Source organism: Mustela erminea, chromosome 6 (genome assembly GCF_009829155.1).
Source record: "Mustela erminea isolate mMusErm1 chromosome 6, mMusErm1.Pri, whole genome shotgun sequence".
Classification (NCBI taxonomy): domain Eukaryota; kingdom Metazoa; phylum Chordata; class Mammalia; order Carnivora; family Mustelidae; genus Mustela; species Mustela erminea.
This window is the reverse complement of record NC_045619.1, coordinates 125,749,973-125,767,019: the sequence shown is the minus strand read 5'-3', so window position 1 is coordinate 125,767,019 and position 17,047 is coordinate 125,749,973. Positions and strand designations below refer to the sequence as shown.

At 35.5% G+C, this 17,047-nt stretch overlaps 1 protein-coding gene across 1 annotated transcript in view; it reads left to right on the top strand.

Moving 5' to 3' along the window:
* DNAJC1 (DnaJ heat shock protein family (Hsp40) member C1) overlaps positions 1 to 17,047 on the top strand; it is a 236,006-nt gene that overhangs the window by 85,551 nt on the left and 133,408 nt on the right. Inside the window, exon 7 of the mRNA XM_032349597.1 lies at positions 5,343 to 5,433. Within this exon, the coding sequence (XP_032205488.1) occupies positions 5,343 to 5,433 (91 nt within the window). The remainder of the gene's footprint in view (positions 1 to 5,342; positions 5,434 to 17,047) is intronic.

The following is a 17,047-nucleotide window of genomic DNA, read 5'->3' as shown; positions in this document are numbered from 1 at the left end:
ACCACTCTAGATCAACACCCTTCTTTCCTAAGTTTTCCTTCAGTTGTTTAATATTTTGAACTTTATATGGAAAAGTAAAAATAAACTGAAACACAGCAAACAGTACCAGCTCAGCATGTTATTTTATCACTTAAATGAACCATGCCAATAATGTTAAAAGAAAAGCTTTAAAAAAAAAAAAGAAAAGCTTTTGATACAGATATCCTCCATCTAGTAACTCACTACTCTTGGAAATATTACATCTTCAAGGGTTACATAAATGACCATCATCATTAGAAAGCCTTTCCTGATCAGTCCAATTGAAAACCTCCCATTACACATTCTATTAACTTCACAGCACTTATTATTTGTATTATAGTAAGGATAGAGTGATAGGCTATGGCCTAGGTACAGATCATCCTGAAAATCCAGTGGCTTAAAATTTTTTTCTAGTTTATGCTACTGGTGTATCGCTGGTTGATAGAAAAGAGGACATCGTGTTCTAACCAGCCATTCAGGACTCAGAATAATGACATATTTACCATATTACAACCGTACCCACCTAGAACATGTGGCCTCCTTCCTCACGATGGTTGGGGAGAGAACTGGAGGACTGCACGAGCTTTTTGATGCTTTGGTTTGAAATGATACATGACATTTCCATCCACAGCCTATCCACAATTAGTCCCATGACCTCACCTAATCTTAAGAGCACAGGAAATGTGGGGAAACAGATAGAATGTTGGGGCACATGGGTGGCTCAGTGGGTTAAAGCCTCTGCCTTCAGCTCAGGTCATGATCTCAGGGTCCTGGGATCAAGCCCTGCATTGGACTCTCTGCTGTGCAGGGAGCCTGCCTCCCCCGCTCTCTCTGCCTGGCTCTCTGCCTACTTGTGATTTCTGTATGTCAAATAAATAAATAAAATCTTGAAAAAAAAAAATCATAGAATGTTGGGTGAGCTTCATTTTCTTTTCCAGTAATTCATTCAACAAATATTGAGTGCTTATTATATGCCAGATGCTCCTCTAGGCCCTGGAAATACAAAAAAAAAAAAAAAAAGAAGAAGAAGAAGTTAAAACACAAAAATCTCTGTTCTCACATAGGTTATATTCCAAATTTTTGTTTATTCAGTTATTTTTACATATGCCTTATCTGCTGCTTGCCTTATCATATAATCCCCATTTATCCTTACAATGTACAGCATATATAATAGTGGTTCAGTAAATAAACATAAGTAAATATAACTGCTTTATGTCTTCTTGTGCAAGAGCCAGGCTTTACGATTACAAAGAACAGTCATAACATGCAAATTCTTGAAGTTGGCTCTAGTTCTACAATGTAGAATCAGTTCCCTGCTTCATATCTATGTAGGCAAGCTTTGAGCCCTTAAAAATTCTTTGTTAAGTACTACAAGAGTTGCTTCTAAGGTAAAAACTTTTGCTCATGTTACATCCATAGTGATTATAATAGAAGCTACTTGAGAATTGGTCTGTTTGGAATCATGTAAATCCCATAGTTTTAATATAGTATTACAGAGCTAAACCTTGGCAGTCTAGAGTCCTGGTTGATTAAAGTAAGCATTCATTCATTAATGGAGTACTTATTAAACTTCTATTATGTTTCAGGCAGTGTCCACAAAGATGGATAAGAAGTTTGTATATATAAGAAATTCTAATTTTTTTGTGTGTATTTAAACTGAGGCTTATTCTAGACTCAAAATGAGACTTTATTTTCTCTACTTGACAATTATATTGATGTGAATTAGCCATCCCTGAAGAATGGGAGGGGGGGGAGTTTGAAAACAACTGCTCTTTTTTCCCCCATTTTTCCCATTTATTTATTCATTTATTTATTTTTAATTTAAATTCAATTAATTAACATATAATGTATTATTTGTTTCAGGGGTACAGGTCTGTGATTGATTAGTCTTACATAATACCCAGGGCTCATTACAACGCATAATCTCCCCAGTGTCCATCACCCAGTTACCCCATCCCCCTAGCAAGAAACCTTTCTTCCCTCTGCTCCATTTCTAAGCATTTAAGTGTTCCTCATCCTTTTTCTTTTCTTCATGTCTAACTTGTATTTTCAGACTATAATTACAAGCCTTTCTCCAGAAAGGCTTACTTTTTTTTTTTTTAATATTTTTGTTTATTTATTTGACAGAGATCACAAGGAGGCAGAGAGGCAGGCAGAGAAAGAGAGAGGAGAAAGCAGGCCCCCTGCTGATCAGAGAGCCCAATGCGGGGCTCGATTCCAGGACCCTGGGATCATGACCTGAGCTGAAGGCAGAGGCTTTAACCCGCTGAGCCACTCAGGCATCCCAGAAAGGCTTACTTCTTTAAGAAACCTGTGGTCTCAAATAGGTCTACTGCATTCAACATTCTGCTTTGTTCCCGCCCTCCTTGTGTGCAGTTTGGTGTACATACTTTAAGGTGCACTGACAAACTGGAAAGTGATCAAATGGTGAGGAAGTGTGAAACTGTTTCTTCTTCTCAGCAATATCTTAAGGTTTATTATAGGAGAGAATGGTATAACATCATATAAGGTTCTTGGCCTAGAGCAAAATGTGAGTGAAACTAGGGAATGTGTTAAAACTCTTGGAATTAGGTAGAGTACATTAAGGTGATTAGGTCCATAGTTATCGTCAGATAAGTATGATTTTGGATCAGATGGGTAATTTCAAAGAGGAATTTTACTGGACTTCTGTGTTATAGCAGGAAGGGCCACATTAACAGAGAAATACTCAGATTTGGTAGGACCAGCAGGAAGAGGCTGCTCTTACCTAATGAAAGATTTTTGCGTGGATGGGGTGCAGGTAAAGAAAGTCATGAAAGCAAGAAGATAACAGGAGTCTGCAGGAGGAGTTTTGGTGAAGTGTGAAGCAAAAAAAAACTGTTTGTGGTGCAGAGTAAGGTTTTTGGTAAAAGGTTGAAGTTATAATCAAAATAGGTAACATATAGAAAGCCTGTGTGTTAGATGTTATTCTAAGTATTTCCCGTCTATCAGCACTTTGGTCTTTACAATAGCCCTGTGATTATCCCCATTCCTGAATGAGATAATTCACCCAAAACTAAGTGTAGTAACTTGCTGAATGTTATATAGGCTTTAAGATGGCAGAGCTGAGACCTTAATTCAGGTAGTCTGGCTCCCAATTCTGTCCTCTTAATCACTGTATTTTATCTCACTATATGATACTGTGATGGTTGATTTCAACCTGCCTTCTTTCACGTCTCATGAATAACTTCTCTGTGACCTTTTTTCTTGCATGCTGCCACCTTTCCTACTCCCTTCAAGGGCCCAGTGCCTTCCCCACCTTTTCTTTTTCCTACTATTAAAAACTGCCTGCAAAGAAGCTAATAAGCTCATTCACTCATTCACATCAAGCAATAAATGACTGATAGCACTTAAGGAAAATAATAGTATTGCAGGGTTAAGTTTTTAGGGGTACAGGGAATGTAAAGGGGCCATAAATCCTTAACCCAATGGTTAGGAGGATAAGTATGTTGCATGCATGATTTTTCTGTACCCTTCAAATGATAACATTGCTTCGTTGACCCAAGGCTTATGGAATCCTTGTGGTAGAAATGAGGTAGGAACATAAAAGTGAGAATAGGAGAATAAGAGCTAAATCTTTATTACATTGACCCAGTGATTTTAGAAATGCCTATTATTTACCTAATTCACTGTCAAGTGGAAGAGTTCTGATATAACTCCAAAAGATATAGACTCTAAGAAAAGCTGTAACTCCTAGACAGTCATAGATGAAAAGAAAAAATTCCATTCTAGGGTTTAAGTGTTCATGTATTTCCATTTGAATCAAGATAGAGCCAAGAATTGATTTTGTTCCTTTATTTCCTTAAAAAATAAAACTCTCTCAAATGAGTCTATGATTTATCTGCCCTAGGGATCTTAAAATCTGGGAATGTTACCCTAGAGTTATCCTTGATACCTCTTTTTTTCTTATTCCACATCAATCATCAAGCCTTTTCATTTCTTTCTTTACAAGATTTCTCATATATTTTGGTCTAGTTCAGTTCAATGAATATTGTGTACATGCTTTATGCCAGATACTGTGCTCTGGTCATACAAGTACCCCTCTCTCAAATTTCTCATTTTCTAGGAGAGAATATATAGCATGATACAAGCAATCCTAGAAGTGAGCTTAAATACAAAAGCAGTATGCAGTGGAGAATTACTCTGCCAGGGAAGGTCAGAAAAATTTGCAAAGGAGGTGATACTTGGGTAGAGTTTTCAAGGATGAATAGGAATTCATCAGAATAATGGCAGGGCAGTATTTTGCCCTCATTAGAGGGCAAAGCATAGGCGAAGACATTTTAAAAAACCACCATGTGGCCTGGCAGCTACAAGAATCTTGCTATATAATGGATGAGGTTTGAATCAAGAGGTAGTGGAAAATGGCCTATTCTGTTTTTCTCCATGTCGGGATCTTCATATGGCTAGAGCATCAACTTGTTTATTTCCATGCTTGTGATTATTGAGGCCCTAGTCTTTTTTCATTACTCTGGTAGAGTCTTACCTGGGTGCCTCTCCTTGAGACTTTAGCCCTCTATTTTGACACCTAAGTATTTGTCCTCAATCCCCAACATTCCATGATAGGAACTAATCTCTAAGTGTGGAGGAAGGAGGAATGACAACTTCACTTGTATCTATATGATCATATAGGTTTCATAATCAGATTTGCATATAATAATTTTGAAAATCTTTTAAAGTTAAGGGACTAATATAAAAATAGTGTTAGTACTTTGTTGGTCACAGTAATGTAATTTACTGTACCAAATAATTCAGTTTAACAAGTGTGTTTTTCTGCTTTTTGTCCATGTAGTGGCACAATATTGAGAAAATAAACAGTGGTGGAAAACAGGAAGCAGAATCCTCTCTTCCATAACTGAGAGAAAAGACTTTACTTATATTTATACTTCTGGGGGTGCCTGGGTGGCTCAGTCATTTAAGCAGCTGCCTTCAGCTCAGGTCATGATCCCAGAGTCCTTGGGATTGAGCCTCATGTTGGGCTCCCTGCTAGGCAGAGAGCCTGATTCTCGCATCTCCCCCTGTATGCCACTCTGCCTATGTGTGCTCACTCTCTCTTTCACTCTCTCTCTTTCTCTCTGTCAAATAAATAAATCTTAAATATTTCTGCAATTACTGGCCTTAATAAATAAGCTAAGAGATAAAAATCATAAACATTTCCTTAGTTTCTTCTGTTAATCATAAAATTTAAAAACATAAGCAAAGGAAGATGCTTGTTAAATGAATACACTGCTTTAAAATGAAATCATGTGGTAAATAATGACAAAGCAAACTGATTTTCATATTAATTTGTTTGTAACTTCTTTCTTAAGGATGCTGGGGAGTTTTATGCTAAATATAAAGAAACAAGATTGAAGAAAAAGGAAGATGCGTTGACTAGAGCTGAACTTGAAACACTTCAAAGTGAGTTTTAAACATTGTCTTGGTTGTGTTAACAATATCATATGAAACTGATTTTTTAAATTTGGATTTTTCCCTTAAAATAGCAGTAACTAAATATTGTGTGCTTTCTTTACCATCCTCTGAATAGAGTTACTTCTTTATTTTATGTGGAAAATACTATATTAGTAATTACTGAACCACCCATGGTTCAGTATCAGAGGAGAGATAAAACCAGCTTAGGGTCATAGAGTTTCTCAGATCTAGGAGGCATCCAAAATCCAGAAAGTCCTAAAATACTCCAGTGCTTTCACTGTCGTTGATATTCAGTACCAAGTCTGCCCAGCTCATCACTCAGTTTGCTGTAAAACAGTAGTAAATGGGAAACCTGAAAATATTAAGGATTTTTGCTTTCAGAGTCTTAGTTTCATGAATATATTGTTAAAACAAGAAAACGCGTGACTAAATTATCAATATGTTGAAAAGAAGTTTTCTCTTGAACATGAAAGTCATTTTTTGCTGATTTTAGGAAAAGTTGAATATACAGTTAAAGAAGGCATTTCCCCAGTCCTGGTCTTCTGGTCTGATTTTGCCATACCTACATCTTCCCCACATCTATACACTCTTCCCTTTACTTTGCTCTATTTTTATTCAGAGCATTTAACACTACTTGACATTAATTTATTTGTTAATTTACCATCTGGTTCTCCCAATAGAATGTAAGTTCTGGAAGGGTAGGGACTGTTTCGTTCACTGCTCTGTCTATCCAAATACGTTAAACAGACCCTGCCATATAGTAGGAGGTCCACAGTAAATACTTGTTGACGGAATTTGTGGAAGTGAAATCTCTATTCTTTTAAAAATTCCAGTGTGAGTATTTGGGGTTCAGACTTCCTTTCCCTCTACCTACCTGTGTTCAGAAAGAAGAGCATGGTATTGGGGTGCCTGTATGGCTCAGTTGGTGAAGCATCTGCCTTCAGCTCAGGTCATGATCTCAGAATCCTGAGATTGAGCACCATAGAGCCAAGTTTCCCATGGAATCTCCCTCTCCTTCTCCATCTGCCCCTCCCCTCTCCCTGCTTCTTCTCTCTCTCTCAAATAAATAAAATCTTTAAAATAAAAAAAAAAATTTTCTAAAGAACTGCACAGTGTCATGATACCAATCTGGGCACAGGAAACAGCACAACAATAATTAATAACTGGTCACCCCACACCTATAAATGTACACACTTGCACAGCACACATAGTGTTACAAAACAGCCTGAGTGCTTTTGAGGAGGGTGTACAGTAAAAGCTGTTCCTGCAGCCCAAACTAAACTACTAATAGCCTACCCTTGACCGGGAGTCTTACCTTGAACTCAATTGATTTAACACATATTTTGTATGTTTTATATATTATATGTTGTATTCTTATAATAACATAAGCTAGAGAAGAGAAAATGTTGTTAAGAAAATCATAAGGTACAGAAAATACTTTTATAGCGCTGTACAGTATATACTGAAAACAGTCTGCATATAAGTGGGCCCACACAGTCCAAACCTGCATTATTTAGGATTCAACTGTATTTAGTCGAAGCAAACTGGAAGAAAGCAGCTGTGGCATTAGAATAGTAAGCGTCCAGTTCACACTTATTATATAGAAAAATGGTGATAACTATTTCCCTTCAGAAGGTCCTTGTTTTCTGCCTTTACCCTGGCACCAGACAATGGTATGAGGAGAGAGAAGAAAAATCATGTTCTCTCCAAATCCGAAGAGTATTGACACTACCTAAAAGTGTGCCTTTGAGTATTTTAATTTCCTATGTGCCAAAAAAACATGCGGGGCTAGATGATCCAGTATTAGTTTTCTATTGCTGCTCTCACAAATGGCCACAAATTAAATGGCTTAAACAGAAATTTATTATCTCCCAGTTGTGTAAGTCAGAAGTCCAGCATGGGTCTCACTGGGCTAAAATGAAGGTTCACCAAGTAGGGCTGTGTTCTTCTTCCAGCTTTTAGAGCCCCCCCCCCCATTCCTTGGATCATAGCCTTCTTCCTCCATCTTCAAAGGCACATGTGTGATGTCTGACTTTTCTTCTGTAGTCACATCTTTCTCTCACAATAACTGGGAAGAGTTCTCTGTTTTTAAGGACCCATGTGATTAGATTGGCAAATTTGGATAATTCAGGATAATCTCCCATCTCAGGATGCTCAACCTTAATCACATCTGCAAAGTTTCTTTTGACATATAAGGTAAAATATTGCCATATTCCAGAAATAGGATGTGGACATCTTTAAGGACCCATTTTTCTCCCTGTTATAATCCCTCGGGTGTCTGGGCAGCTTTAGAACAGGGCAGTTTCTTTTTCATCTTTATGTCTGCAGCATTGACTCTGGTGTCCTGGCAGATAATAAATGGCTATATTAGATGAATATATGAATTAATGTAATTCCATAAATATTAATGAGCATCTATCCTGTATACAACACTCCTTCAAGGAGCACATAATTTAATTCAAAAAGCTTCAACAGTTATAAATACTAAATAATAATCAGGGGTGCCTGGGTGGCTCAGTCAGTTCAGCATCCACCTCTTGGTTTCAGCTCAGGTCATGATCTCAGGGTCCTGGGTTAGAGCTCCAAGCTGGACTCCGCACTCAGTGGGGAGTCTGTTTCTGCTCTCCCTCTGCTCCTCCCCCTGCTCGCTCTCTCTCTCTCAAAGAAATAAATAATAATAATAATATTCAAGTCAACTACATTATTTTTTAAAGCAGATTTCTGTTAAGAGGGAAGAGTTTAGGATAATAGAGGATTCCATATAAAGGTTGAGGGGGAGGGATGGAAAAATGATTGTATTATTGTTACATTAAATCTAAGATTGAAACAGAAGCTTATGTTCTAGCAATTGTTGAGATAGTTTTAAATATGTCGAGTAAATCAATAAGTGAAACTCTTAAGTATACTATTTATGTAATTGTTTTTAAGTACAATTGTTACATTAAATTCTTTTTTTTTTTTTTAAGATTTTATTTATTTATTTGACAGACAGATCACAAGTAGGCAGAGAGGCAGGCAGAGAGAGAGAGAGGAGGAAGCAGGCTCCCTGCTGAGCAGAAAGCCCGATGCGGGGCTCGATCCCAGGACCCTGAGACCATGACCTGAGCCGAAAGCAGAGGCTTTAACCCACTGAGCCACCCAGGCGCCCCTGTTACATTAAATTCTTATAAGCTTTTTAAGACAAGTCAGAAAGGGGGAAATCACATTTATAAGAAAAGAGAAAAATATCAAGCTAATCCAAAATTTACCTGTAGAGTCAAGGTGAATATATATTTTATGGCTTTCATAGACATAGTTTATCATTTTGTGTAGCTTTTGTAACAAACCACTTAATTGTTATAATTTTGGCATATGTATTAGAATTCTGTAATAATGGGTTAAGTATGTATACTGCAACTTAGAAAATAAGGGTTAGACATAAAATATTTATCACAATGTAAGACATTTATCACACGTAAAAATTCCTTTTAAAGTTTGTGGCCATTTTCACAAAATCACTCGAAGATTTTTGTTTGAAGCATTTGATAGAAATTTTCAAACAGATTAGTAATTCTCACTTTGTTGTTATTTCCTAATAAAAAAGATGATGATGCAAAGAAAAACATTTTCAAATACGTAAATACCTGAAAACTGTTTACCAGTAAAAGTATATAGTAATCTTTTAAAAGTTTTGAAAATTCATCACTAATTTATCAGTTATTAAAATTCAAAATGGAAAAAGTAAATACCAGAAAGCATATTAAAAATAATACTCATACCAGCCATGAGTAATAAGACTTCTAATGCTCATGTTTTTTATATAAGTAGTGTATATTAGGGAAAGGTGATGGTATCAACATTAAAAACGTTAAAGAGCAGTCACATTATTAATAATGTCAGAAACTGTCATGTATTTTTTAATGTAGTCTCTAAGGGTTTACATGCAAAGAATCTTTTAATTAATTTTGTTAACTTCATTACAGTGTTCTGTATTGTATACTTTAGAATTAATATATAAAGACCCCAAATCCCCCAGTGTGCATTTCATTTGCCCCTATCCTTCTTAATTTTAAAGACCATCATTGGAATACTGAGTTCATAATAACATTTCCATCTGCTTAATTGAGTAAATGCATCTCATGCAGATTAGTGGTAGCTATTTTATGCTGCCTGTTTTTCATGACCTAATTGTTAATCTGCCCTCAAGTCTATGTACTCCACCGCTGAGATGGTGCGGTATCCTCAGAGGGCTGTGCCAGAGTATACACTGAGTAAGGTGTAGTGGTCTTCTTAAAATGGCATATTAGAGGGGGAAATACAAAAAGGGTGATTTCTTAAAAATAAGTATCATTGTTCTGGGAGTCTATGTAAAAAATGCGGTATCTATTTGGAAAAATTTGAAGCACTTATTTCTTTATTACAAATTTAATCAATTATATGCTTTGGGTTTAAATAAATTAATATTTATAAATATGACTTTTTCATTGTTATATTATACATTCTTTAATTATATGAGTTTCATTCTAAGTCAGTAAATATGAATTCTAAGTACTATAATGAAACAGCCCGTATCATGAATAGGAAAAAATGAGTTACAAAGAAACTGGTCGTAGGGGCACTTGCGTGGGTCAGTCAGTTGAGTGTCTGCCTTCAGCTCAGGTGATGGTCTTAGGGTCCTGAGATGGAACCCCACATCCAGCCCCCTGCTCAGCAGGGAGCCTCTTTTCCCCTCTCCATCTGCGCCTCCGCCCAGCTTGTGTGCAGGGTAGGGTAGGGGGCGGTTCTGTCTCTCACTTTCTCTCTGTCTCAAATACATAAATAAAATCTTTTAAAAAGAAAAAAATTGGTTATAAAGGTGAAATTTTGAATAGATAAAATTGGGGGAAGAAGAAGTAAAATCCAGTATTTCCCTTATCTTTTTCTCTGTACCTTGTATCATTTAAAACAAAACCAAAATCAGGTAATCAAACCTTTACCGTCAAGTACTTCTTTTTACCTGCAGAAGTAATAGTCCCAGACATTAATTATATTTTTCTTCTTGTTTCTTGGTCCCTGTTGCATACCCCAATGGTGGACCTCGGTAGGGGTGCCAAGGGAACAGTGAGAAGGTAGAGGACAGGGTATGCCTTTCTGGGGTGACAGGATGGGAAAACATTCACTGGAAAGAAGGAAGACTGGTTTTTAGGAAATACCCAGTTCATGAAGAAAGGAGAGGCTAGTGATGATTTTAAGTTGATTCAGGGGTTGGTGGTGAAAAGGACAAGGGAGATAGGGCATAGGTAGCCCCAGTTTAGGTTAGATCATTATCCTGTGGCAAAATAATGTGCTCGTGGATGGGAAAATACAGAAATAACTTTTTTTCTTTTCTTTTAAGATTTTATTTATCTGACAGAGAAAGACACAGCGAGAGAGGGAACCCAACCAGGAGGAGTGGGAGGGAGAAGCAGGGCCCCCAATGCAGGGCTGGATCCCAGGGCCCTGGGATCCTGACCTGAGCCAAAGGCAGACGCTTAACGACTGAACCACCCAGGCGCCCCCTAACTGAGATAACTTACGAAAAAAACATGTACCAGTCACTAGCTCCAGTACATTTAGAAACATGACCGGATAGAAACCCTACCTTATGAGTCATATTATATAGTAAAACCTGATAGGAGTCCTACTCCCAAGAGTTTATGTGTAGGCAGAGAATATCTAAAGAATAGTGTTATTTCTTCAGTACTTTGCTCAGTAACAATAGAATTTTTAAAATCATATAGCTTAAATAAAAATTTACAATTCTTTCAGCATTTCAAACCATAATCCTAGGTATCCTTAAGTATAATGCAATCTTAGTTTCCCACTGAAATGATTTTAAAAACTTTTTTATCCAATTGAATATCTAAACATTTATGGCTTTAGATTAAATTTGAACTAAGATTTTATTTAATTAATTAATTTAGAACTAAAAATATACTTATTTAATATTATACTTTTTCTAAAATAATATGTCCATTTATAAGCTTCATGCAGGCAAGTATTTTTGTTTGTCTTGTTTATGGCTATAATCCCAGAGCCTAGAACAATGCCAGGCATGTGATAGGTACTCAGGAAATATATTTAACAGAGTATATCATCTTTATTTCCATATGCAATGAAACATGGCCCCATGTGGGTGCTGACACTGGAAATTTTATCCCAAGTCACAAGTCTCTATTCGTCCATATTAGGATTTTTTCCTCTTTCTTCATGATTGCTACAATAAAACCACTGTATTATTTCTTTTTTTCTAGTATTTTTCATTGTGGTAAAACGCATATAACAAAATCTACCCTCTTGACCATTTTTAAGTATATAGTTCAGTAGTATTAAATATATTCATAATGTTGTACAGCCATCACATTGCAATGTCTTGTAAAGCTGAAACTTTGTACGCATTGAACAGTGACTCCCCATTCTCGCCTCCCTCCCAGCCCCAGGCAACCACCACTCTGCTTTCTGTCTCTATGATTCTGACTACTTTAAGTGTCTCATGTAAGGCTTATCATACAATATTTGTCTTTTGTGACTAGCTCATTTCACTTAGCATAATGTCCTCAAGGTTCATCCACGTTATGGCATGTGTCAGAATTTCCTTCTCTTTTAAGACTAAATATTATACCATTGTATGTGTATACCATATTTTGCTTATCCATTTGAATACCTTTCAAGGGATACTTGGGTTGCTTTTACTTTTTAGCTAGTGTGAATAATTCTGCTATGAACATGGGTATACACAGGACGGTTTGAGTCCTTGGTTTCAGTTCTTTTGGTATATACACAAAGGTGGAATTCTGGATCTTACTGTAATTCTGTTTTTAATATTTTTTAAGTAGGCTCCATGACCCAACATGGTGCTCAAGCTCACAACCCTGAGATAGACATGCGCTGAGTTCAAGAGTCAGATGTTTAACCGACTGAGCAACCCAGGCACCCCAATTCTATTTTTAATTTTTTGAGAAAGCAACATACTGTTTTCCATAACAGCTGTATCATTTTACGTTCCCACCAACAGTGCAAAATGGTTTCAGTTTCCTCACATCTTTGCCAACACTAATTTTCCGTGTTTTTTTTAATTGTAGCCATGCTAATGGGTGTTCCTTTGGAGAAGTGTCTATTCAGCTCCTGTACTCAGTTTTTAATTGGATTATTTTTTGTTAAGTTTTAGGAGTTCTCTATATATTCTGGATATTAGCCCTTATCAAATATATGATTTACAAATATTTTCTCCCATTTTCTGTGTTGCCTTTTTTCTCAGTTGACATTGTCTTTTGATGCACAGAATTTTTAAATTTTCCTTTAGTCTAATTTGTTGGTTTTCTCTTTTGTTGTCTGTGCCTTTGTTGTCATATCAAAGAAATCATTGCCAAATCCAGTATCATTTAGCTTTTGCTCTTTTTTTTTTTCAAAGAGTTTTATAGTTTAAGGTCTTACATTTAGATCTTTAATCCATTTGGACTTTATTTCATAGTGGGTAAGGGTCCAACTTCATTATTTTGTATGTGGTTATCTAGTTTTCCCAGCATCATTTGTTGAATTATTATTTTATTTAAATTTTTACTTTGAAATAATTATAGATTCATAGGAAGTTGCAAAAATAGCATAGAGAGGGTCCTATGTGTCTTCCTGAAAACCAAGAACTTGACATTAATACAAAATGTATATATAATTCTCTACCTTATCACAAGTGTGTATTTATGTTACCACCATCCCATTCTGTCACTACCCCTTTATGATTGTACCCATATCCTCCCGTTCTCCCATTATCCCTAATATCTGGCAACTACTAATTTATTTTTCATCTATCTAATTTTGTCATTTTGCCTATACGATTTAAAGAATATGATTTTGAGAATCATACACTATTCAACCTTTGAGATTGGCTTTTTTTTACTCAGTTGTTCCATGTATCAATAATTCGTTCCTATTTATTCTGTGTATGGTTTTACCATAATTTGTTTGACCATTCACCAATTATAGTTGGTTGTTTACAGTTTTTGACTGTTACAAATAAAGCTGCTGAATGGTCAGGTGTAAGTTTTTTTGTGAACTTAGTCTTTATTTATGTGGGATAAATGCCCAGAAGGCAATTGCTGGGTCATAGGACAGGTTTATGTTTAGAGTTTTAAGAAACTGACAGATTATTTTCCAGAGTGCCTATATAACTTTTTACATTTCTACTAGTAAGGTCTGAGAGATCTAGTCTCTGTACCTTTTATCAGCACTTGGGATTCTCAGTGTTTTTTATTTTCTAATACATTCTAATACATTTGTGAGAGAGCCCATCATGATCTTAATTTGCATTTCCTTAATGGCCAGTGATGTTGAAACACTCGTGTGCTGACTTGCCATCTGTGTGTCCTCTACAGTTTATGCCTTTGGCCTATTTTTGAATTGGATTTTTTTTTTTAACTGTTGAGTTTGAGAGTCCTTTATATAATCTAGATATGATTTCTTTTTCAGATATGTGGTTTACAAATATTTTCTTCCAATCTGTAGCTTTTCATCTTCTTAATAGTCATTTACAGAACAAAAACTTTTATGATGAAGTCCAATTTATTGTTGCTATTTTTTTAGATGATGCTTTTTATGTTATTTTAAAAAACTCTTCCCAAGTCCTATTCTAAATATTTTCACCCTTATTTTCTTCTAAAAATTTTATACTTTACATTTAAATCTATGATCCATTTTGATCTAACTTTCTATAAGGTGTGAGGTTTAGGTTCAAGTTTAGTTTTTTGCTTATGGATGTATAGCCAGTTTTGCCAACTGTTTTTTTTAAACCATTCTTCAAAAAGTGAATTGCTTTTGCACCTTTTGTCAAAAATCACTTGCCCTTGCTTGCATGGGGTTCTTTCTAAATTCTCCATTCTGTACCATTCATCTACATTTCTCCTCCTCTGCCAATATGACAGTCTTGATTATTGTGGCTCTACAGTAAGTCTTAAAGTCAGGTAGAGTGATTCTTTCCACTTTCCTATCCTTTTTCAACATGTTTTAGCTCTTCTAGTTCCTTTGCTTTATATATAAATTTGAGAATAATCTTATGCATATCTACCAAAAATCTTGTTGAAATTTTGATAGGAATTATGTTAAACTTGTATGTCAGTTTGGAGAGAATTAATATTTTCTAATGGAGTCCTTTAATCTATGAACACAGTCTGCTCTTCATCTGTTTATATTTTCTTTGATCTCTTTCTTTGGTGTTTTGTGGTTTTTAGCATACAGATCCTGTACATATCTTGTTAGATTTATATCTAAGTATTTCTCTTTTTATTTTGAGTGATTATACATGGTATTGGGTTTTTAATTTCAATTTCCATATGTTCACTGCAAATAAAGAAATGCAGTTGGTTTTTATATGTAGGTATGTATCTTGCAATCTTGCTAGATTTACTTGTTAAATACAAGAGTTTTTATGAGATTCCTTGAATTTTCTATGTGGATAATCATGTCATATGATAATAGGGATAGTTTTTTTCTCTTCCTTTTCAACCTATATGCATTTTATTACCTTTTCATTTCTTATTTTGCTAGCTATATCTTCCAGAACTATGTTGCTGAGAGTGGTGAGAGAGGACATGCTTCCTTTGTTTCCAACCTTGGGTAGAAAGCATTTAGCACTTTACCATGAAGTACGTAAACTGTAGGGGTTTTGTGTTAGATGCTCTATATGAAACTGAGGAAATCTTACTCTGTTCCTAGTTTTCTAAGCTTTTATCATGACTAGGTGTTGAATTTTGTTAATTTTTTGTGTCAGCTAATATCATGTGATATTTCTTTGCTTATTAATTTGGTGGATTATATTGATTGGATTTTGAGTATTGAACTAGATTTACATCCCTGCAGTAAGTACCGTTTAGCCATAGTGTGTAATTCTTTTTCTATATTGCTAAATTCTATTTGCTGATATTCTGCTAAAGATTTTTGTACCTATATGAGAGATATTGGTCTCTAGTTTTTCCTTTTTGTACTGTCTTTGTATGATTTTGGTATTAGAGTAGTATTAACATCATGTAAGGGATTAGGAAGCATTCTCCCTTCTATTTTCTGAAAGAGACTGTGTTGAATTGGTGTTAATTCTGTAAACATTTGATAGAATTCTCTGGTGGGACCATTTAAGACTGGATATTTCTATTTTAGAAGTTTTAAAATTATGAATTAAACCCCTTTGTTTTCACAGGGTTTACTCAAATATTTCTTTTATGTATCTGTTTTATGGGTGACTTGGGGTAGTTTGTATTTTTCAAGATGGAATTGGTCAATTCCATCTAAATTGTCAAATTTATGTGTGTATAGTTTCTAATCCTAATTTATCCTTTTGGTGTCTGCATGTCTTGTAGTGATTTCTCCTGTTTCAGTGCGAATACTGGTAACTTCTCTCTCTTTTTTTTTTCCTTCTCAGTTTTGCCAGATGTTTGTCAATTTTATTGATCTTTTCAAACAGCTTTTTCTTTGTTTCATTGATATTTTTTAATCTATTGCTTTTGTTTTCTATTTCATTTATTTCTGCTCTTATTTTTATTACTCCTTCTGCTTTCCTGTGCTTGTTTTTTTCTTTTTAAGATTTTTTATTTATTTATTTGACACAGAGAGAGAGAGATCACAAGTAGGCAGGCAGGGGGTGGGGGGAAGCAGGCTTCCTGCAGGGAGCCTGATGCGGGGCTCTATCCCAGGACCCTGGGATCAGGACCTGAGCCGAAGGCAGAGGCTTAACCCACTGAGCCACTCAGGCACCCCTCTTGTGCTTGTTTTGATTTTGTTTGATTTTGATGTGGAAGCCTTGATTAAGGTCTTGAGGCTTTTCATCTTTCCTAAAGTAAGCTTTTAGTGCTTTAAATTCCTCTCAGCACTGTTTTGGGTGTGTCCCACATATTTTGATCCAGTAGTTATTCATTTGATTCAGTTTAGTATTTTTTTCCCTTGAGACATCCTCTTTGATAACCTGGATTACTTAAGTATTTAAATATTAAGCTGTTTATTTTCTGAGTATTTGGGGATTTTCCTGTTATCTGTTAACTGAATTTTGGTTTGATTCCATTTTTGTCAGAAAACCCATTCTGTATCATCTCAATTCATTTAAATTTGTTGAGGTGTTTCATGCTCCAAGATAGGTTCTAGCTTAGTATATATCTCATGGGCATTTGAAGAGAATGTGTATTCTGCTGTTGTTTAATGAAGTATTGTTATAGCCCCCAAGTCCCCAAGACTCTGTTCTTTTTTTCCCCCCTCTGTTTTTCAGATTAGACAATTTCTATCATTCTTTCTTCAAGTTAACTGATTACTTTCTCTGTTCCATTTTTCTGCTGAGTTCTCAGTCATTAAATTTTTAATTTTAGTTACCACATTTTCAGTTCTGATATTTCCATTTGGTTTTCTGTATGTCTTCTGTGTCTTTGCTATTGATTTTTAATTTCTTCATTTCTTTTGAGAATGTTCATTACTATCAGACCATTTTTATATGGCTACTATAAAATCCTAGTCAAATACTTTGGATCTCTTTTTCATCTTGTTGATTATCTTTTTCATCCAAATTGAGGTATTCTCGGTTCTTGGTATGATGAGGGATTTCCCAGGTGTCCTGAAATTGAGCCCTGAGTCAGAG